Source organism: Raphanus sativus, unplaced genomic scaffold, assembly GCF_000801105.2.
Source record: "Raphanus sativus cultivar WK10039 unplaced genomic scaffold, ASM80110v3 Scaffold0296, whole genome shotgun sequence".
Lineage (NCBI taxonomy): Eukaryota > Viridiplantae > Streptophyta > Magnoliopsida > Brassicales > Brassicaceae > Raphanus > Raphanus sativus.
Window position 1 is genome coordinate 18,708 of NW_026615616.1, and position 22,298 is coordinate 41,005.

Here is a 22,298-nt window from a genome sequence, read left to right on the forward strand (position 1 = left end):
ATTTAAAATAACTAAGTATTTATGAAATTCTTATTTATAAAAAAAGTATTTAAAATAATTATTAAATTTTAATATTTATTTTTGTATATCATGTCAACATAAATATTGAATTGAGTATTTGAATACTTATATATATTTTAAATATTTATATTGATTATTAATTTGTATATTTCGTGTTATGATTCAAATTTGGTTAATAACACTTTGAGTTCGGATATGTTCTCTCCCACTCTACGAGACCGTTCGGATATTCTTACACTACTACGTGTTTGACGTAAAAAGAATATTTACTACTACTACGTAGTAACTACATCTATTATGAAAGAAACTTTGAATGCCCTTTCTTAAAAAAAAAAAACTTTCATTGTAAACTGGTACAAAATATAGAGTATAGAAACGACCCAACGAGGAAGAAACCTAAAAAGTGTAGAAAAGGAGTAAGACCTAGAGATTAAAAGGTCAAACGAAAAGTGGAGAGAGTCGTTATAACTAGAAAGCTAGCTAGCAACAGAGGGAGATAGAAACTCACACGAGAACACATTTTCAAATGGTCCAGGCCCTTCTTTCTTATTGAATGTTCACAACACGTTTATGCATCAACTCTTCCTTTCTTCGTCACACTTCTTTCTTCTCCACGCATCTCCATGTTTCGTCAACAACATTTACTGTTATGTCTACATTTATTGTTTGACTTTTCCTCTTTCTATTCATGGATATGTCGACAATTTTTTATTCGTATCATAGATATAGAATTAGGCAAGATATCGATCAAGATTCTAAAGGCTATCCCGATATATGCATGTGTAGTCAACCTACTGTTAGATATGAACTTACCATAGTTACATTATACTATATCATATCAGTATATGGCCTAGACTGGTAATCAGATTTATGAATGGATTAAATGGAAAGACGTCCTACAAAAAGAAAAAAGAATAGTAGATGACCACGATTGAAGCGTAAATGATATGTATGGTTGCCGACGGAATGCACCGGGCGTGAGATGTGTTAAATACAGAATTCATCTAACCTAAACTATCGTATTGATGTCATCTTCAGAAAGTTTGGTCCATTGAAAGTAATTAGACTGTCTAGTGTTTATACATACATAGGTAACGGTTGGGATAATTGCAGGTCGTATGGTGACATAAGTTGTCGTTCAAGATTTAGTGTTCGATAGGGACCTGCCTTTAACTATTCGTGCATCGGTACATGTCATGTCTTTTGGTTAGAATCAATTCTCTTACCGAAAACATGTTACGTACATTTTTGTCTGAAGTTTTTCCAATGAAAGTCAATAGATGTTTGCATTTCCGATTTGCATATACAAACAAAATTTGATATATACATAGTATATTGTAACCTTTTGTTGGAATGTGCTCCACTAATTAAGATCATTCAACATTTTCATAATGAAAAACAACACAACCTATGCTAGTAATCACCGTTCATTTTCGTTATTTCATGTGATGTGTCGTACTACTTATAAGCTCTCCCATTTAGTAAGAAGGCTCACATTTTCTTTTAATTATTCCTGCCTCTGAAAATGTCAAATATGGAACCACCCATCATTTCCTTAAATCAAACTTTACTTTTCAACAAAAAAGAAATTAACAAAAAGGAAAACAACACTATAAAATTTTGAAAAATATGCAGAATTTGTGTAATAAAAAGGAAGGGCCGGTCACCAACTGCATAACCTAATAAGTTGTTATAAAGCTCTGCAGAAAAAGTGCACTCTTTGAAACTTGGGAAACAAATGAAATGCATTTTTCTTTTAATTCTAAGTAAGCCTGTTCACATTACGTTATGTCTTTTGAAGATATTAGGTTAAAATGAACTGTTATCAACTTAGGTCAATATTTATATGGATAATTATTGAGGCCACGTTATATCTTTTTGTTAATCAAAGTAGTATATACTACTATGTGGATACTAATAACACGAAATTTGTCGTAAAAGTAGCTACTGGCAACAACTAATTCATTGGATTTCTAACCGTGATAGGGTTTTAATGATCTTTTAATAATGATCATTATAGGCAACGACTCGAACGTGGTTATCTTGCGTGGTACGTTGCTATGATTTTATGCGTTGTGATCAGTGAAACAAATAGTATAGATGAACCGACGTGTATAGACATTAAATATAGAAATAAAAAGCAAAAGCAATAGCAGTGAGATCATGTGATGACTGCAACAAGACTATAATGTATTGTTAAGTTCGTTAGATTTGTGTATGCAAATAGCCAAATACAGGTAGAAAAATAGAATCATCAACCATAACTTCTTGGAAACGAATACAAAGAACGTAGCAAATTTAATTCATAGACGTTGTGGCGTACAGTTAATGCAAGATGTGTGTGTTAACCAAAAGTTTTAAAAAGCAAAATTAACTTTTCTTTTTTAAATTAAAAAGGGTCAACCTTCACACCACCTCTGCTCTCGCCTATCATATCATCACACACTTGTATATAAATCTCCTCTGCAACCTCTTTGTCCTCTTCAACACATTAACTCCCATCTTTCTTTCTTTCCTTCTCTCTGCAAGTTATAGCTATGGTGTTTCCAGAGCTTCTAGTGATTCTTGCAGAATGGGTTCTTTACCGTCTTCTTGCTAACTCATGTTACAGAGCTGCAAGAAAGCTAAGAGGCTATGGTTTCCAACTCAAAAACTTCTTAAACCTCTCGAAAGCACAATCTCCACACAACACTTCTCATCTTCTTAATAATAACCACCAACAACAACAAAATCAAGATTCTTCAAACCCTCTCTTCCCAAGCATTGCAAAGTATCAAGAGCCTCTAGATGAAAACAGAGCATGCTCTGTTTCTCCTGATGAAGTCTTGGTCTGTGACATCGACGGTGTTCTTTTAAGACAGCTTTCGAGCAGACACTTCCACGCGTTCTTCCCTTACTTCATGCTCATAGCCTTCGAAGGAGGTTCGATCATCAGAGCGATCTTTCTTTTGCTCTCTTGTTCTTTCCTCTGGGCTCTGCCGCAAGAGACCAAGCTCAAAGTCCTCTCATTCATAACATTCTCTGGTCTTAAAGTCAAAGACATGGAGAGCGTTTCCAGGTCGGTTCTACCCAAGTTCTTCCTCGACAACTTGAGCCTCCAGGTTTACGACGTGTGGGCTCGAACTACGTACTCCAAAGTCGTGTTCACGAGCTTGCCTCAAGTGATGGTGGAGAGGTTTTTAAGAGAGCATCTCAGCGCTGATGATGTGATTGGGACTAAGATGCAAGAGATAGAAGTTATGGGGAGGAAAGTCTACACCGGCTTAGCTTCAGGGTCTGGTTTTGTAGTGAAACATAGAGCAGCCAAAGACTACTTCTTTGACGACAACAACAAGAAGCCTTCACTTGGTATTGGAAGCTCTTCAAGCCTTCAAGATCACAGCTTCATCTCCATTTGCAAAGTAACTCTCTTTCTTACGCTTTTCATTACTTCTAAGTTTCATACTAACTTTCAGTTTTCTTCTACGTTTCCCCCACAGGAAGCTTATCTTTGTAACGAAGAAGAGGTCATGAACAAGAACAACACTCTTCCTAGAGAAAGATACCCAAAGCCATTGATATTCCATGACGGGAGATTAGCTTTCTTGCCTACACCGTTAGCCACACTCACTATGTTCATGTGGCTCCCTATTGGATTCTTCCTCGCTGTCTTCAGGATCTCGATAGGAGTCTTGCTTCCTTACCACGTAGCCAACATCTTGGCTGCTATGTCCGGTGTTAGAATCACTTTCAAGACTCACAACTTGTACAACGGTCGTCCGGGGAAAGGTAAAACTGGGGTCTTGTATGTATGCAACCATAGGACCCTACTTGATCCTGTTTTTCTCACCACGTCTCTCGGCAAGCCCTTGACCGCGGTTACTTACAGCCTAAGCAAGTTCTCCGAGCTCATAGCGCCTCTCAAGACCGTTAGCCTCAAGAGAGACAGGAAGAGAGATGGTGAGGCGATGCAGAGACTTCTCAGCAAAGGTGACATAGTGGTATGTCCTGAAGGGACCACTTGTAGAGAGCCTTATCTACTAAGATTCAGTCCTCTGTTTGCTGAGTTAACCGAGGACATTGTTCCAGTGGCTGTGGATGCTAAAGTGAGCATGTTCTACGGGACAACCGCGAGCGGGCTCAAGTGTTTAGACCCTATCTTCTTTCTCATGAACCCTAGGCCGGCTTACTCTGTTGAGGTGTTGAAGAAGTTGCCAAAAGAGATGACTTGTGCTGGAGGTAAGTCAAGCTTTGAAGTTGCTAATTTCATACAGGGAGAGCTTGCTAAAGTTTTGGGGTTTGAGTGCACTAATCTCACAAGGAAGGATAAGTACTTGGTTCTTGCTGGAAATGAAGGCATTGTCACATAAAAAAATAATCAGTTCTTTTTTTTTTTGCTTGTTTAATAGTTAAATGTCTCTATTTCAGGACTTAGATGTTTAAAATGCTATTGTCATCATTTCAGTTTCTCATCATCTTTTTCCTTTCTCAGGACTACTGGTATGTAATGGGACTGTTTGGTTATACATAGTCTTTGTTTCTTGATTTGTTTAGTCCAGACCCACAAACCTGTCACTTTAAATGCCACCGATTTTGTTACTAAAACATCTGTAAATCAAAGCATAGTTTGGTATCTGTTGTTAATTCATATATTAAATTCTTTCAGCAAGGAAGATATGTCATGAATGTTCATGCTCGGTCCTAACACCTAAGTTTGTACCCAACTTAACAAGAAATTTAATATTCACAGCATATCACATCACATCACATCACATCACATCAAGAAGAGCCATAGACCTGAATGGAGTATAGAGATGCTTAAAACTGTTCATACCAAAGGAGCTTGAGGCACTAACTGATGTTTGCTTCTTTGGAAATGATATTTGCAATCCTACACAAGCAAATCAATAAATTTCATGTAGCTACTACATCAGGTGATTAGGAGTTAAACTTAAGAGATGTGTTGAGTGCATTACCTTTCCCTGACAGAACGAATCTCTTCAAGAACTTCCGATGTTTGCTGAACCTTTAAATTATTGGGTTTATCTTCATGACTAAGCACCAACGACGCAACATTCACAACGTTGACAAGTTCATCCTCGATTCTGCCAAGTTTCTGGTCTAGATTTTTCAGGAAAGAGTCATAAGAAGACACTTCTCTGAAGATGCTGCCAGTTAAAGCCTCTTCTTGGTGTTGTTCCTCAAAGTTGTTTTCAGTAAGTTGACTTTCCTGAGGATCCAAGTCGTTTGTGTCATTCTCTTGAGTAGACTCAGGCTTTGGAGATACAATGTGAACTCCTCCATCTGAAGTATTATTGTTGTCAGTATCTACTTGGAGATCTAAAGATATGTTCCCAATCAGCTGTGTTTCCTTGACAGATATTGCCTGAAACCAAACCAAGGCTTGTCTCAACACATGTTTCACAGACAGTTAAACACAATTAATTTAAAACTGTGCCTCGTTAAGTTTGGAAGAAAGGGTATCGAGCAACTCGATACGAGATTTGGCCTTGTCCAAAGCTTGCATGACTTTCTTCTTCTGGAGAAGCAACTCTCTTGCATCGTTCTCTTTCCCGGTCTGAACGCTTACAGATGCTTGTCTCCTTAGATTCTCTGCAGCTTCGGATAATCTCAAAAGTCTCAACCTGTTACTATTTGCTGGCAAAAAAACAAAGACAAAAAAAAAAATCAAACAAACAAAGACACTAACTAACTCAATTCCAATTAAGAGGGAAGAATAGCAAAATAAAGGTGAGACCTTTAGCACGAGTGGACTCTGCCTCCGCGTGAAGACGATCGAGCTGGGAACGGAGAAGCTCGGAATCGGCGGTGGAAGCGAAGCACTTTAAGGTCTTCGGAATCCGTCTAGAGTCTCGAGTAACTACCAACGGAGCTCCGACGACGCACGTCGCCGTCGTCACCATCTTTGGTCTTCTTATTACACAAAGCGCGTGGGTGGATAAGAGAGAGAAGAACACAAAGGTAGAGATGAGAACCCGGTTATTTCTACATAACCGGAATTAACAATTGGTTACACTAAACCGGAGTTTCAAAAAAAAAAGTTTCAAAAAAAAAAGGTTACACTAAACCGGTATTACGTAAACTTAAAAGAAACCGTTGTGGTCGGAAAGACGCAGACTTTTCCAGCTTTGATGTCTCCGTCCAATTTTGATTTCTCTCTTATTACAAAGCAAAAAAACACACGCGCGCGTGGATAAGAGAGAGAACACAAGGTAGAGATGAGAAACGGTTAGTCTCACATAACCGGAATTAACGAACTGGTTATACTTAACCGGTATTACCTAACTTAAGAAACCTGGTCGGAAGTCGGAACCAAAAGACAGACTTTTCCAGCTTTGATGTCTCCGTCCAATTTTGATTTCTCTCTACGGTACTTGAGACTCTGAAAGTTAGAAACGATACCATCTTTGTAGATCTCGGATCACGTTTTCTGTAGGATTTTGCGTGGTAAATTTTGAAACTTGGATGAGTTATTTTCCCATAATTGAATCCAGATTTTGTAAATCTCTGTGTGTGTGTGTGTGTTTTTGTTAGGGAAGTGGATCAGATATGAACTGGGTACAACGCAAAATCTACCTTTACAATGTCACCTTCGGTCTCTACATGCTTGATTGGTGGGAACGATACCTCTTCAGTATCCTTTTTTTTTTTTTTTTTTTTTTGTAAAAAGGCTTTCAAATTTAAAACAAAAGAACATACATTGTATGGTTTAACAACCATATAGTTTGGGAAAGTATGATGAGACAAGCCTCATAAACAACAAAGCATTAGCTTACAAAGAGAAAGCTTATGATACTAAGCTTAGTGAAACAAGAGAAGGATGAAATTACTAAGAAGATGGAAGGTGGTATCCGCGGCCTCGACGACCTCGTTTACCTCTTCCTCTCACAGTTTTCCAATCCATATCTTGAAATTTTTGAAGTGGTTTTATCAGCCTTCCACCTCGTGACATGGTGAGGTTTGCCGTAGCATCACTCATAAACCCATCTCCATCATCTTGCTCATTATGATCAATTTGATTGACAAGGGTGCTGCCATGTTGTGGAGAGACCAATAAATTGTCCGTTGAAGCCAAGTTGCTTTCGAAGACAATAACAGGTGATGGAATTTCTTCCATAATAGTAGTTTGAGTTGGAGCAGACTGTGTGCCGGCTAATGGTGATAAAATGAAGTGAGAGTTGGAGCCATTGGCTATATGTACCTTAGAGTGAGTGAGGTCGTTTGCTGGAGTAGAGAAATCATGTGGCTCTACATTCACTTGTGATTGTAGATCAGTATCTCTTCCTATTGTAGGTTCCAAAGTCTGTACAGAAAGTTCAACTTGTGCTTCTTCCGCTGAGACCTGATCCATCTCTGAATTTTTAACCTGCAACTCCAATTGATCTGAAGGAACAGTAGACTGATCTCGTAACTTTTCCATTTCACCTTGTGGATCTTCAACAGACATGTCCTCATGTCTTGAACTTGTTTCCACAATAGAGGGAGGAGCTGGAAGTAAGCATCTTTTTTCTTTGTGTCCTAAGTGTCCACATCTGCCACAAACACTCGGAATCCAGGTGTACTCAACATCTACCAAAAAAATATTACCTTGTTTGTCGTCTAAGGCTATTTGCTTTGGAAAAGGTTTGTCAAGTTCTACTTCGACCAGCAACTTTGCTTCACCCAAACAAGTCGGATCAAGTCGAGGTTTATGCGTTTGCATAGGCTCCCCAAGACCAGATGCTACATGGCTGAGACCTAATCTGGAGTAGCAACTATCCGGAACATTTTTAAGGATTACCCACACTGGGATTGTGGATACTTCAGGGGTTTTGAAAGAGTCAACTGGTTTCCAAGGCGAAACAAATACCAAACAATCATCAACATGCCATACAGCTCTTTGAAGTACCCAATGTCGAGTAGCATCATGAGGTATGTGAAACATGTAAGAAGATTCACTTAGCTTACGGCAACCTATTCTACAACTTCTTCCCCATAACTTATTCACTACCGCATGGATTAAGCCTCCAGGAGGAAGGGAACAGCGATGAAAGTGACCAATGATGTATTCTTTTTTATTTTCTGGTCCTAAGCGAAGTACCTGAGAAGGAATTGTGACCTGTGGAGTTCCATCGAGCCGAAAGGTTGGCTTGGCTGCTCGATAAAGGTTTCTGGTAGTAGGGTCCATTCTGGCAGCCCATGGAAACCTTAGTGTTCCATCCTCCTTAAGTTCAGGAACCGGAATCTTCTGGACAGGCATACGAGGAAACTCTTTGGCTGTAGTTGGGTAGTTTCTTTTCTTCTGGCTTTGCCCAAGACCATCAGTCAATGTTGGCCAAAAAGAATCAACGAGATTATTAAGGTTCTGCGGATCAAAGTCACTTGGTGTTGCCGGTGTTGGAGGAGTTGCTGGTGGTGCAAAGGCGAGAGGCTTGGCCCAAGCTCCAATTGAAGGAACAAAAGTAGCTTGAGTATCCACAGATATCTCGGGAGAGGGAATAGTTATCAAGGGAAGACCAGTTGATTGATGTGGTGAGATCGAATGTGGAGAGTTCGTACCAGCATTTTCTTCCGTCTGGTGAACGATTTCCGGTAAGGTGACACTATCGCCGGAAGCTACTTGTGCATCTATTCCACTAGAATCGATTTCCCCTAATTTTTGGGTTAGGGTTTCGTCTGAATCCATGGGATTCGACACCAAACCGACGACATCTAGTTGGTCTGCTTTGCCATCATTCACTATCGGAACTGGAGGAGTAGAGGACAACTCTGTATCAGCAGAAATTTCTTTTTCCGTTGAGACCGTACATGGAGTTGATGTGGTCGGCGTTGAAGACTCAATCGACCAGCGACACTTAGATGGCCAACGAGGATCCGGTGAGACAGCAGGTTGAGCAGATGTTGAGGAATTAGAGATTGTGACTGACGGATGAGAAGAGTCACCTATTAATGGTGGTTTAAGATTCATGGCAAAAGAGAAACGAGAGAAGAAAAGGACAGTGTGATACGATCCTTGAGAAGAGACGAGACTGGATCTAGAGTTTATTAAGATGTGTTACGTAATACAACACGTATGGTCCCTTTTTGTTGTTTTTCAGTATCCTTTTTTTCTCTCTGCTTCTCTCTTGAGAGATCTGGTCTTCTGCTTAAAATTTAGTTTGAGAATGATGATACTCTTGGATCGTTAGGGAAGATATGCAAGTTTTTTTTTGATTTTTTCACATCAATATATGGCGTGGCATTAAATAGGTTTTTTTGCTGAATAGTGTATTTCGAGATTAAAGTTGATAAGTTATACTTATAGCTCTGATTGGGAAAAAAAATCAGTTTGGTGGGGAAATCATTTCCCGGAAATGTTTGTTAGATCTCTGCTTTGGCTTTCCTCAACCTTTATTCCAGATGGTTTGGTGGTAGTCTTGATGTGGTTCGTAGCTTACAACGGTACACGCTACTTTTCAGAGCTCTTCAAGAGGTAAACAACTTCTTTAAAGTTGTGCACGCCTCTAGGTTTCTTGGTTTTTTTGCTTAGCGCTTCGTGTAGGCTTATCTCATACGGTTTAAATTAGTGTATTTCAAAGAACAGAGTGTTGAATTGCAGTATGTTTTTTGTGACCTCAACTTGAACCAATGAAACAAAGATCCATGGTTTTTCTCATGCTTTTCGTAGTTTATGTCTCCCTAGAAATTTTGCAGTACAGAAAGGTAACTCCATCACTGCCTTCCTTCGCTTTCTCTTATGCATATTGTTGGGGGTGGAGATATATACTTCATACCTTGATATCCACAGCTTTGGATGCTGAATTCTTTTTTTTTTTTGAACAACGCTGAATTCTTTTTAAATTTAATTATTCAACACAACAGTGTTAAACATATATATATATATATATATATATATATATATATATATATATTTTCATATTAGGCTGTTCTGAGAATCATTTGACGGTCTTTCTTGATACTTTTCTATTTTGCAATCACAGCTTAAGTGCATTCGTTTATCCTTGTGTTACAGGCATCTGGCATGAAAATCATGGAACCACCCAAGGCTTTACCACGTTTGGTTTCAAATTTCTAAGACGTAACAAAACCTATATGCTGCTTCTTCACCTCTGATTCTGTTGGCTTTCCTCCAAAGTTCGACATCACCGAAGACTGTTCAAAAATTGTCTCTGTGTCATTTGTTACCATGTTTTTTTGGAATTAACACAACTTATTTACAGACGCATTAGATCGCAAGCCTTTCTGTTGTATTTCCCAATCTCTTTGAAACATTGCCAAACCAATGCTAAAAAATGATTGTGGTGTTTTGTAACTAGTGAATACTACTTATCATTTTCATCACTTCGATAACAAAAGGCTTACTCTGTAAAACAAACATTTTTCTATGATCTTAAAGACTGATTCAATATACTAACAAGAACAACAACTGAATAAAAAAGAATGAAGATCAAAGAATACGAAGGGCTGTCTACTTGGAGGGGGCAGGTGTCTCTTTGTCTTTCTTTCCGGCAAGAATCATAGAGATCTGGAGACCACGGCTGAAGGCTTGGTTAAACAGCAGTCTGGTTTGGAACTCAGACACAAACGGGAACCAAGATAAGACTGCAATGGGCATGAATATCAAAAGCCCCATTATGTACTCGTACGCTCTCCCTAGCTCTTTTATCGAGTCCCAGAATCCTAGTCCCTTGAGCACGCCACGCAGCGCTTGCCCGATCTTCAAAAAACATTAGGCAACAGTTTAACAAACCTCATTCTCATTCATCAAAGGAAAAAAAGACTCTTGTGCAGGTAGGTAAAAGTTGTGTGTGGTAACTAACTTACAAGAAGAATGGCCCAGCCGGTAGGCAAGAAAGCGAGGAATGAAGCGCATACATCTGTAATGGTGAGGCCGCAGACTACAAACAATACAGTCATGACTGACAAGAAACCGAGGAAGAGTAGCGCCTTGAGAATCCTGAACATAACTTGAAAATCTGTACCGAATTTCCTTCTACCCATCGATACCATCTGTCAAAAATGATTAAAACAAAACAAAACAACCATCACTATCTTGTCTCTGAGAAAACAAAACCAAACCAAACCCACTCTCTGAATATAGATTTGTTATTCAGAGCCTTTTACCTTCAGGACGAGAAGAACTGACAACAAGACTCCCCAAGAGAGTCCATAAGACAGAAGTGTTGTGTCGCGGTGAGCGACGTTGAGGTGGTACACAATCCCATACTGGTAAAGGAGGAAACGCAGAGCGAGAAGTATCTCGAGAACCCTTCCTCTCAAGTTTGTGTGCTTGAGATGTTCTTGCTCTGATTCCCACCATGACTCCCAACTCTTCTCAACAACGATCCCAATCCCCCCTCGGTTCCCCATCCATCTTTTCCAGTCAGTCCAGTCGTCCACCGTCTTCTGCCACTCGAATCCAGACGGGTTGAATATAAACGGAGCGAACAACCAAGAAGTCACCAGGAACCACATCGAAAACGTGATGTATATATAAAGACTCGAGCTACGGTACGAGTTTCCATAAACTTGGTAAACTATCAGCAGCATGACCAGCTCAAGTCCCTTGACGAAATGGCTTCTCGAGTATAGTCTATAGTTATCCGCAAACTTGGCGTGGAAAACGACAAACCCACGACCGGTTGCTCTGTACTTGGAACCTCCATGCAAGATCGTCCTCCCGAAGTAATGAGCTTTAGTTCCAAGCTGAAACGTGAAGAAAACAGAGGCGAGCTGAAGCTGCATTATGATGAAATCGCCCAAGGCCGTGCGGAACCCTTTCTCCAGGCCGATCTCCATGACCATCGGTAGAACCATCAGAAAACCTAACTGGAAAACAGATTGAGCTGCTAGCGCCTCCTCGAGAGCTTTGGACTGATGCACAGTTGCGCTTTGCAGAATCTCTTTTTCTAATCCGCTCAGTACCAGGTAAAGACGCCCATAGAGAAAGACATATACTGTGAGAACTGTTACCATACTACTGAAGTAGAAACCAACAGTGGTGAAGTAGAAGGAGAGCATCCTGTAAAAATCAAAACGACGTCCAAGTCGGTAAACGTCACGACTTAGTGTTTGCTCCCCATTACCATTCGCAACTTTGGCTTCGAAAACCGAAACCTGATTCATCCCTACGTCGCGCCCTTTCCCTGCTTGGATATACTCGTGATGTGTGATGTAACCCCCACGAAGAGTTGAATTGTACCCTGTTTTGTTACCATGTTTTAGCCATCCACAAAAAAAAAAGAAGAAGAAGAAGAAAGTTAAACGGTTTGTCAGCAAGAACCGTTCTCTCTACCTGCAAAGATATCTTCGCTTAAGTTTATTATCTTTGAAGCCTTGCTAATGCCTCCCCTTGTGATGTGGAAGATTCTATCAAATATATCTGGATGGCCATAATGGAAACGTACCCTGAAAAAGACACGTGAGTTAGTCGTGTTTTTCTAAAAAAAGAAGATTTAGTTATCTACGATAATCTTTAAGATTCGATGATGCAGACAGAGACTGCAACTACTTTTGAAGTTAGATTTGAAGCTACAAAAGAAAGCGTATCAAGGATCTTTCCCTAGTCACAAGATAAGATAATACCTCAGAGGATTTGCCAGAACACGTTGGCCAATGGTAACGAAACTTGTTTCTTGATTTGACATGAACCAAGCAAGTGATGAAACACTGTGGGAGTCACAAAAAAATAAGATAAGAAAGATTAAGAAAACAACAGTGTAAAAATATGAGGAGACATATGCATTAACATCAAGAACGACCAAAGGTATAGATAATCTTCATACCTTCCAGTAAATATGTGTTCACGAAGACCCAAAATTGTAGGATTCCTCTTGCCACGACGACCTTCATCAAATTCTTGTAGCACGTTTCTCATTTTAAAAGTCTCTTCAAAGTAGTTGTCCTGAAATGCGAAAAATGGAATGAGACAGCATAGTTTTTGAATCAACAAACTGGTTGAGGGGTAGAGAGACGAAAGCTTACCTGGTTCATGTCTATGGTCTGAAGTGCTTCACCGCGAGTGAAAATGATGGCATGGTTCTGATTCTCAGGTTTTCCTTCGCCAATTTCAGTTGGATTGCCGGGAAGTTTGATACGATATATTTCCTAAAAAACCAAGAACAAGACTAATTACGTAAGAAATTACCACAATACAACAAATTTGCTTGTTGTTATATACCTCATCTAGTTTGTTACATCCTTTGAGCAGAACTGAGTAGAAAACTTTCTGTGATTTTTTATTGATTGTCTCCTCCCTTTCATCTATATAGGCAACACGCAAGGATGGATACCTAAAAAAATTAACGTATAAAACTGAATTTTAAAACTAAGGTAGAAGAAGAAGCATGAAGGTTTTGATTCCAAAAAGAAGTGACAACTTTCTTACTTTAGCATGAGTTGTAAAATGTTATTGTAACAGCTTCGATCCCTGCCCTCACTCGACTTTTTCTGGTTCCCGTAGACCTGGCATGACACGACATATGTGAATTTTAGATCCGCAAGAGCTCGTGCGCGGATCATAAACTCTTCATTTGATGCTGAGGGAAGGTAGCCATCATGCGCAGCTGCAAGATGAAAAATAGTTCTTAAAACCAATAAAAAAAAACTTATCTCAAGTAACATTAAGTTTGGAGGAAATACAAACCATATTCTGTGTATTCCTGGAAACATTGAAGTTCGAGAGCCATTCTGTAGTACATCATTCCCCTAACTAGCAGAGTAGTAAAGATTTTTTTCAGTACATTAGCGACCGCATAAACACATACATACAAGTAAAAAAAATCCTACAACATTCTGATAGTATACCTGTCCTAGAAAGGGTCTGGCCTCTATAAGATACCCACTCACGGAGTTGATCTGCCTTGTCTTTCTCAGAAAAGGTTCGTTTAGGATCATTGACACGTTCGGAAAAATTTGACCATTCCTCTGTGTAACACAAAACATTTCCATTCCGTAAACTTGAAAACTTTGTTACAAAGACGTAGTACAAAATCACCAGATAGAGACGCTCACCAGGATATATTCTCTGTAGGTAGAACAAAATAGATATTCCATCTTCGTTCTCTTTGTTCAGTTCTTCCTCTGAATAGAGAACATCTTCTTTGTAATAAGGAGTTAAGACACTATATACAAATGTGAAAAAAAAAACAAATGTTACTTGGTCCCTTGAACCAACTGAGAAACAGAAGATAAAGAAGTAGACATAGATCTTGTCTAGGACCACTATCACTTTGATTTACCATTAGTTAAGCTAAAACATGTACCTAAATGATAGCATGTCACGAACTCGAGGAGCATCTGGCATATTCATGAACAAGGAATTTGCGAAGAATGTCATACGACGACGAGCTTCAATACTTTGAGGGATATTGATTGCAGATTCTTTAACGGTCACAAGTAACAAAAGTCTTACAACCTACAACGTAAGATTGAATGAATGAGATCTTAAAAAACAGACACATGGCTGATTGTTCACATTAGAACAGAGAAAACAGAAGAAAAAAAAATACCTTTTCTCTCCAAGAGTCGTCCTGACTACCAAGATTTATCTTTTCAAACCTTTGTTCTTTTTTCTCGCTTTCAATATCACCACTCTGATAATGAGCCCTCTCAAGGATCCTACAGGTATAAAGACAAAAGCATGTTACCTGAATATTTCATAGTGAAGTTTAAACCTTATGGATTGTTAAAAACTAGAGAAAAAAAAACGAGGAGCTTTTCTTGCATAGAAAAAATGAGCCAAACGATCAAGACTTACTCGTGACCCTTAACCATAACATCCTGCGTGATGATCTCAATAATATCTTGGAGAACATTGATTATCTGAGACTTGTAAGTTTCATCTTCCGCATAATCACTCAGCTGTGAGCACGACCAGATGTCAATTAGTAGGAAGAAATAATAAAAACACAAAAGAAAAGTAAGTGATAGTATTGAAAGAAAGAAGAAAATATATTCACGTTACCAGGATTTTTAAGAACTTCTCTAGCTTATCACTGAGTAAAGGCATACCAGTCATCCGGAATGCACTCAAGAATCTATGTTGTTGAATGCTATCATCAATCTCAAAACAAATCTCCCTTACAATCCTATATAGATTGGGAGAAAGTAGTCGTGTATAGTTAGTACTCAGCCAGTTTGGAATATATTGAAAATGCATAAATCTGAATGTTGGTACAATCTAATACTGAAAAGATAAAGAAAATTCGTACCGTTTATCAGATTCATCTTCAAGAAGACCATATATTACGTCCCTCATCGATTCATAAGCTTCAACCACTGCGTAATACATATAGTATTCACTTTTAATCTTCTTGAATAATTCAGCGTCCTCTTTTCCCTTGAAATCTTTAGCCATGTCCAATGCTATGGGAATCTGACACCAAAAGAGAACAGTTCATTAAGCAGAGGGAGTGGTTGGGGCAAAAATGAAGCAGAGAGATCTGTATTAATACTTTGCTAGCAAGCAAGAAAGGAGGCCATTGCACAACAGTAACATCTCCAGACGACGAAGGTACAAGTAGCAAATCTCTTTCCCTATACATCAAAGAAGCAAAGAACACAAGTATATTTAGAAACAAACTTAGGGAATTAGTATGATTAGTTTATATTATAGAAATAGTCCCAAACCTATCGCTGATCAGATCCTCATCCCGCATAGTATATATGAACTTATTCCACATCTGTGAGAACCTCGCAATGTCATTTTCGTTCACTTGTTCGTCCTGCATTACTCAAATGTTACATCTGTCACCCATAAAATGAAAATACCTGGCGTATACTTTCTTCTCACTTAAAATTTATATTTATGATTAATACCAAGTGCTTTCTCTTTGGACGGCCTGGAGGTGATGGTGTAAGCTTAGAACAGAAAGCAGAGGGAACAAATCTAAATCTGGACCGCAACATTCCAAGTGTACGTATCTGCAAATGAAAAAAAAATTGAGAATCACAATGTAGCATGTTGGGTTTTAACTTTGGGAATCAGAAAAATTTCATCACATGACCAGATAAGTTTTTGGTTTATAATTTTTGCATACTAACAAAATAATTTAAAAAAGAAAGAATTACCTCCCCAAGATGACTGAAAGCTCCATAAATCCCACCAAATAGAGTGGAGAATATGGCATACCATATTTGTGTATCCATAAAATAAACCTAAAATGAGTCGAGTTTCAGGGGATTAGAAATGCTCTTACCAATTTAATTAATAAAAATTACTTACCAAGACAATGGGACCCCATATGGAGATAATGACACCAATGTTATGAGTGGCTGCATTTACATATCAACATTGTCTAGAATTGAAAGACGTTAATAGCAGTAAATAAGCATACTATGAGTAAGGATCACTACCATTTGGAAAGAACTCATGCCATTTATAATCTAAGCCACTCATATCCCATATTAACTTCGTTGGTTTGACAAGTGGTAATATCTGTCCAGGCAACATCAATAAAAGTACATGTTATAACTGCAGTAAAAAGATGCTTGTAGAAAATTTTAGATGCTAGCTAGGACTGTGAATGATTAGGAAAGTAAGTGTGAGTAATATTAAAAAGTAAACATTCATTAGTAGGAAAAAATATGAGTTATAAATCTGAAGCTAAATTAGCTAATTCACCTCCACATAGTAGCTGAACGCGAGCTTGCTAAGTAATAGCATGACCCAAAAGAATGTATACCTAAGACAAGATGAATTGAACAAAATTAATCATGGAAGCATAACAAAATTGTAACAAATGTTATCGCGCACACAGTGTACAACAATAAAATAATGTATTCACAGAAATGGATAACATCATATTTCTTACTTGAAAAGTGCAAACATCTCTTCATGCATTCCTCTGCCAACATACAACTTTGGCTGAGCCCACCACATGATAAGCGTGACAACCCGCATATTTGATCGTTCCATGATTCTTCGCAGAGGTGGAAGTAAGAAAAACACAGCGGCCAAAATATTTGGCAAGACATATAACGCAATAGCATAGTTGTATAATGTCTGGTGAGGCCAACTCTGAATCCAACCACTGAAGAACTTAATTAGTCCAGTTGGATTCTGCACCGACTTCGAATACGCAATTGGCAATACGATGGCCCACATGGCTGCCATTAAAAATTTTGTGATGAACCGTAAAATCTGAGAAAACTTTAGGCTCTTCCAAGCACCAAAACTAAGAATTACATCCAATGTCGCTGCATTTCATAGAAGAACAAATGATTAAGCCAATATGGTATAAATATACAGCGAATGAATGTTGTCAAATGAAACAGAATTAAAATTACCTTGTAGAAGATTGAGAAAAGCTGAAGTAATGAAAATGGTCAAGACATTTTTAAATACATCCTCCTCGAATATGGCAAGAATAGATCCTGACGAGCTCCATGCAATTATCATCATAGTCTGATAAAAATAGAATTACTACATATATTTTATCCAACAGAGAAGGAGGAGAGTGAGACTTTTAATTTAAATCCTACTTGTAGAGACAGCACAAGGAACATCCACAAACGGTCGAAACTTCGATAGAGATTCCAAAACGTGCGAGCTTCAACAAAATTAGTTTTCGGTTTCCTCTTTCCATGGGGAACTTGGTCTCGTCTCTGCAACAAAAAAATACATTGGTAACCTTCATAACCAAAATTATAGTGCTTATGCAGTAATAAATAAGCAAAATTAACACCTCATTTGGATGTGGTGAGATCTCATCAGAGTGGATGAAAAAATCTGCCTCAGGTTTCATCGGCCAACCCAGCCTAAAACACCTCTTATCCCTAAAACGGTAAATTGAATCTTCTCAAATAACAACACTTGACTAAAACATATAACACCTGATCGAGCTGATTTAACTAACTCACCAAAAGTACTCGTTAAGATCATCATAGTTTCTCCATTTAGAATGGCTTGCCTTCCCCATTTTGTTTCTCTTAACTTCCTATTTCCCAAAGTGACCTGCTCTTCTTAGTGAACTAATACTTGAGGAAAGAAAGGAAAAAAAAAACTGGAACAGAAAATTACATACCTTGCGTAAGACCTGGTAGATTGGAGTTATAACATTCCTTAAGAATGCCTCATCGTCAGGTGCACCTGCTTCATATGTCTCCCCCGTTACAGGGTATACATTGGAAAACAGAATTCCATGGACTTCATTCGCCATCTTCACAAGAAGATTTTTCAAAGAAAAACACGTGGTTATACAACATTTTACATAATAACAGTATAAGAACAAGGTTTTTCCCTTATAGAATATCAGGTAAGTTTTTCACATATGTAAGCATCATCACAACACTTCACAACATTTTTGTATATCAGATAATCACCAACAAAATCACAGAAAATACAAAGACGACTAAATACACATCTAGAGAAATTTATTATTCTTGTTTCCTTGGAACTCAATACTCACCCAATAACGTACGTGATTATATTTCTGTAGTTTTTCACCTCAAATAAAATTCTTACTAATTTGAATTTTGAACTCGCCAAGAGAATGTTAGTGCTTGATCTTAATCAGCATGTTGGATCCCAAGGCATTAGTAATTATAGAGCTTAACAGAAAGTTTCTTTTCAAGATTTTCATAAGAAACAAAAGCATAGTAGGCAAAACCAAAAACTAGCATTACGTTGATACCTCAGTTGAAATGGGACCTTGAGTTCAAAGTTCATCACAGAAACACACAAGAGGAAAGACGAATCGTTGAGCTAAAAGAACCTACCTTGTGAAATATGTAACAAAGGGATTCAGGCATGAATCGGATATTCGATGCTTCACCCCATATGAGAAGATAAAGGCCAATGTACACAAGGCTCAGCTGTTGTTCATTGCAACCTGGAGGAAATCTGCCAACAAAAAAACTAGGGCTGTTCAATATGGCAAAACCGAACCGTACCGAACCGAACCGAACCGAAATAGATAATGTGGTTTGGATTTGGTATATACCATACAAACCGAATGGATATAATTTTCTAAAAACCGTAGGATTTGGATATGGTTTGGTATATAACCGATAAAACCGAATAAACCGAATAAAACCGATCAAAAATAGAAACATGTAAGTATATATTTTATAACGACGTATGAAAATCATAAGTTAATTTGTTTGCTAATAACTATTACCATATTTTTATACTAATAAAGAAGTCATGATTTGTAAAATATTTGAAGTATAATTAAATACAATTCATCGCAACCGATGCTTCTTATTTTTTTAGTTTTTTTTTGATATTTTTGCTTTATTTTAGCATTGACTAAATTGAAATAAAAATTATAAATTCGATGGACAACAATTAGTAGAAATTCTTCACACTTTTTTTAATCTATAAATGAACAGAGATTCGTGTTCGATCGAAGAAACATGAATTTGATGAACGCTAAATATGGAAGAATAGAAAAATTTTCTTTAGTGCTTCGGTTTGTTTTTAGCTTTTTACTTTTATTCAAAATTTTGAGCTTTGATTTTAATTTTAGATTTGATTATTTTATTAGATGGTATAAGCGTTTTTTATTTTTTTGTTATTTTATTTAAACATATAATATTTTTTAATAAATACCTGTGTTGACAACATGACTCTAAAATTCATATAATATGATCACAAAATAAAGAATTATGTTTTTTGGTATAAAACCGAATAAACCGAAAACCGACAGTATATAAACCGAACCGAACCGAAGTAAATATGGATTTAGAATGGTAGTTGTATTTTACTAACCGAAATACCGAAAAACCAAAAAAACCGAACCGAAACCGAACCAATATCCGAATTGAACACCCCTAAAAAAAACCATTCACCAATAGAAACGCAAGATTTTTTAAGTCCTAGGAGCGTTAAGAACTCTATTTATCCAATGGAAGGTCAATATGATACCTGAGATATGATTCACACCGCAAATACTTGCACCATGACCTGTAATTCTTGAAATACTTGTCCATCAACTTCCTCACGGTGCTAGGCTTTAGCTAAAATTCATTTGAAGTTAGTAACTTGTATGTATTATACTCTTCAAAAAGGAAGCTATGTTATAGAGTACACATTTTACCTCGTTATAATTCTCGAGATCCCTCTTTCGCACATCAACGTTGGCAAGTAGCAGTATGAGATGCTCCCTCTGATTAGCTACATTTCCTCTCTTTCACCATGAAAAAATAGGATGCTTAGTCATGCAACTGTTCATCAAATAAAAAAAAAACTAAAGACTAAAACATAGCAAGAAAGAAACTTATACCTGAAAACCAAAAACCAAAGCCAGCCACTCGAGAACATCATTGAAAGATCTGGTTTCTTCCCTTTCCACTTGGTCGGGATTAGTAGAGGATGAAGGGAGTCTTGGCTGAGGAAGATTTTCCACATTAGAGACGGCCCGAACTGCCACCTTAATCTACATTTTAATGACAAACATCGGTAAGAGCTCAGAGTGACTAAAATAATGGGCAAGTGGAGTAAGAAAATTTTGCACATTCAGCAACCTCAGGGAGCTCCATTATAGCGGTTTTTGCCCCTCCAGCGTCCAAAGGAAGAATATTGTAGTGCTCATAGTGATCCTTCTTTCTTTCAACTTCTTTAGCATACCTGTGGGTCTACATTCCAACAACAACAACAGAATAAGAAAGAAGAAAAAATCAAAGTGCCACGATTATCCTATTCAGGGGAACACTAATCAACCTTTTCGTCTATTCTTCCTGGAGGAACAACAGTCTTTAGAACATCATACAAGACCGTAGCCATCTGGTAAAGCTTAGCCATCTCCTCCCTACAATGACAAAAACCGATAGAAGCAAAAGAGTTAGTAGACATCATCTTTCGTTTCTCATGTAATGGTTACTAAATGTTAAGAAGTAAGAGATACTCACGGTGTCTTTTTCCCTTCTCCTCTTTGTATATTATCCTCGTAGAACTTCTGATAGTAGTTCTGAATTTCTTTCGGGTCGCTCGTTGGTTCCTCCTATAACAAACAAACAAACAAAATTACATGAACTACTATCTCAAGGTATAACCAAACGTTGGAGGACTTCACATAATAAAAATCATATCCAGATAAATCGCAAAGCCAGAACAAACACAAAGCTAAACAAGCTATATACCTTTTCTAAGTTGTGCAATAGATAGGTCTTGAACTGACGAACACCACGTCCACTTGATGTTGGATCCATTCTATGAGCCTTCTCAAAGGCGTGGAAACGACCTATATTGAGTGAGTGAAACAGATAAACAATGACATTGTCATCGTCCACAAAAACCACACTGCTTCTCAAAATCCCTTACTATAGATGACGAGTTGCATATTTAATTGTTTTTAAGTTTGTTATGGATTTACAAGCCTAAAAACTTTTATATATTACTAAAGAGAGAATCATACAGAGGTAAGCAACACGCGGGTTATGACCCTCGATCTCATTAGCCACTCGAAGAACGGGAGCTATGGAAGCAAGAGAAGAAGGCACAAGCTCGCTGTCAACTACATTCTCATCTTCGTTAGCATGATCAATCATCATCGTCCCTGCTCGCGTCATCCTCCGAGATAGAGACCGAACGGGTTGCATCTGCGGCGGCCTCCCATCCTCTCCTCTTCCTCCGCTGCTGGTACTCGCCATCGATGATTACGACTATCAATCCCTCTCCGATGATTGTGACATTTCTTCCCATGTTTTATATGTGCAGAGGAAAAGGTGAAGAGGCCGAAACAGAGATCGGATCGGATTCGTTGAGTGGGGTTTAAGGTAATGCGATTGCTCTACGAGGAAGAAAAGAATGCGAACGAACGAAAGAGGAACTTTTTTAGCTGTGACTTTTTCTATTAAATATATAACTAATGACTTAGGTTTTTGTGTGGTTGAAGCTCCTCGAATCACTTATTCTCTCTCTCCCTTCTCGAGGTTTTCTGGGAATTGTTTTTTTTTTCCCGGGAAAGGATTTGCTTCTCGGAGAAGTGGGAGTGGCGACTGAAAGTGGAGAAAGGGAACGGCTACGAAGGAATCTAGACTACGTGATGTTTTTACCTGTTCACCAAATTAACAACGTGCCGTTATAATATTCTACCAATTGGACCACTTTTTAGTTGGGCTGACTACTGGCCCATGGGTTTTTCGACCAAGGGATTCGTATATCCAACAGAAAATTTTGTGATTTGGGCATTTAAAAGAATCAGAAATAGTGTTTAGAATTAAAAAAAATGATTGATGGCCTAAAACATTAATGGCCCATGCAGGTTTCGAACCTGCGACCTTCGCGTTATTAGCACGACGCTCTAACCAACTGAGCTAATGGGCCTCGTTGCTTATCTTGAATCATTATAACA

At 38.1% G+C, this 22,298-nt stretch overlaps 4 protein-coding genes and 1 non-coding gene across 6 annotated transcripts; 2 read left to right on the forward strand and 3 right to left on the reverse strand.

Moving 5' to 3' along the window:
• Nucleotides 1-2,440: 2,440 nt before the first annotated feature.
• On the forward strand, nt 2,441-4,545 carry LOC108843905 (glycerol-3-phosphate acyltransferase 1). Its single transcript, XM_018617064.2, has 2 exons — nt 2,441-3,422; nt 3,501-4,545. The coding sequence occupies exons 1-2, from the start codon at nt 2,559-2,561 to the stop codon at nt 4,368-4,370; spliced, it is 1,734 nt and encodes a 577-aa protein (XP_018472566.1). The 5' UTR covers nt 2,441-2,558; the 3' UTR covers nt 4,371-4,545.
• An 81-nt stretch (nt 4,546-4,626) lies between these two features.
• On the reverse strand, nt 4,627-6,049 carry LOC108844025 (uncharacterized). Its single transcript, XM_018617224.2, has 4 exons — nt 5,759-6,049; nt 5,459-5,658; nt 4,977-5,386; nt 4,627-4,891 (listed from the first exon to the last, which is right to left on the reverse strand). The coding sequence occupies exons 1-4, from the start codon at nt 5,922-5,924 to the stop codon at nt 4,852-4,854; spliced, it is 816 nt and encodes a 271-aa protein (XP_018472726.1). The 5' UTR covers nt 5,925-6,049; the 3' UTR covers nt 4,627-4,851.
• A 132-nt stretch (nt 6,050-6,181) lies between these two features.
• LOC130501814 (uncharacterized) lies at nt 6,182-10,239 on the forward strand. Of its 2 annotated transcripts, none has more exons than XM_056996637.1 (3): nt 6,182-6,468; nt 6,556-6,655; nt 9,400-9,476. In XM_056996637.1, exons 2-3 carry the CDS (start codon nt 6,571-6,573, stop codon nt 9,474-9,476), a joined length of 162 nt encoding a protein of 53 aa, XP_056852617.1. In that variant the 5' UTR covers nt 6,182-6,468; nt 6,556-6,570. The 2 variants fall into 2 exon arrangements, 1 of the variants encoding a protein (XP_056852617.1); XR_008939893.1 differs by lacking the exon at nt 6,182-6,468 and adding an exon at nt 10,013-10,239 and having other exon boundaries at nt 6,637-6,655; nt 9,400-9,472.
• A 161-nt stretch (nt 10,240-10,400) lies between these two features.
• On the reverse strand, nt 10,401-21,964 carry LOC130501815 (callose synthase 7). The gene is made up of 39 exons (XM_056996638.1): nt 21,360-21,964; nt 21,085-21,185; nt 20,854-20,945; nt 20,666-20,753; nt 20,470-20,580; nt 20,229-20,381; nt 20,043-20,132; nt 19,871-19,962; nt 18,721-18,844; nt 18,027-18,161; nt 17,863-17,939; nt 17,688-17,778; nt 17,485-17,607; nt 17,290-17,407; nt 16,815-17,199; nt 16,625-16,685; nt 16,357-16,438; nt 16,226-16,275; nt 16,072-16,158; nt 15,820-15,924; nt 15,631-15,725; nt 15,456-15,537; nt 15,213-15,376; nt 14,966-15,089; nt 14,759-14,862; nt 14,511-14,619; nt 14,265-14,416; nt 14,014-14,123; nt 13,807-13,926; nt 13,646-13,711; nt 13,388-13,565; nt 13,181-13,292; nt 12,985-13,107; nt 12,786-12,904; nt 12,586-12,669; nt 12,296-12,408; nt 11,125-12,203; nt 10,825-11,010; nt 10,401-10,717 (listed from the first exon to the last, which is right to left on the reverse strand). Exons 1-39 carry the CDS (start codon nt 21,592-21,594, stop codon nt 10,469-10,471), a joined length of 5,769 nt encoding a protein of 1,922 aa, XP_056852618.1. The 5' UTR covers nt 21,595-21,964; the 3' UTR covers nt 10,401-10,468.
• A 232-nt stretch (nt 21,965-22,196) lies between these two features.
• TRNAI-AAU (transfer RNA isoleucine (anticodon AAU)) lies at nt 22,197-22,270 on the reverse strand. The gene has a single exon. It is a non-coding gene; the product is annotated as a tRNA-Ile (tRNA).
• Nucleotides 22,271-22,298: the final 28 nt, after the last annotated feature.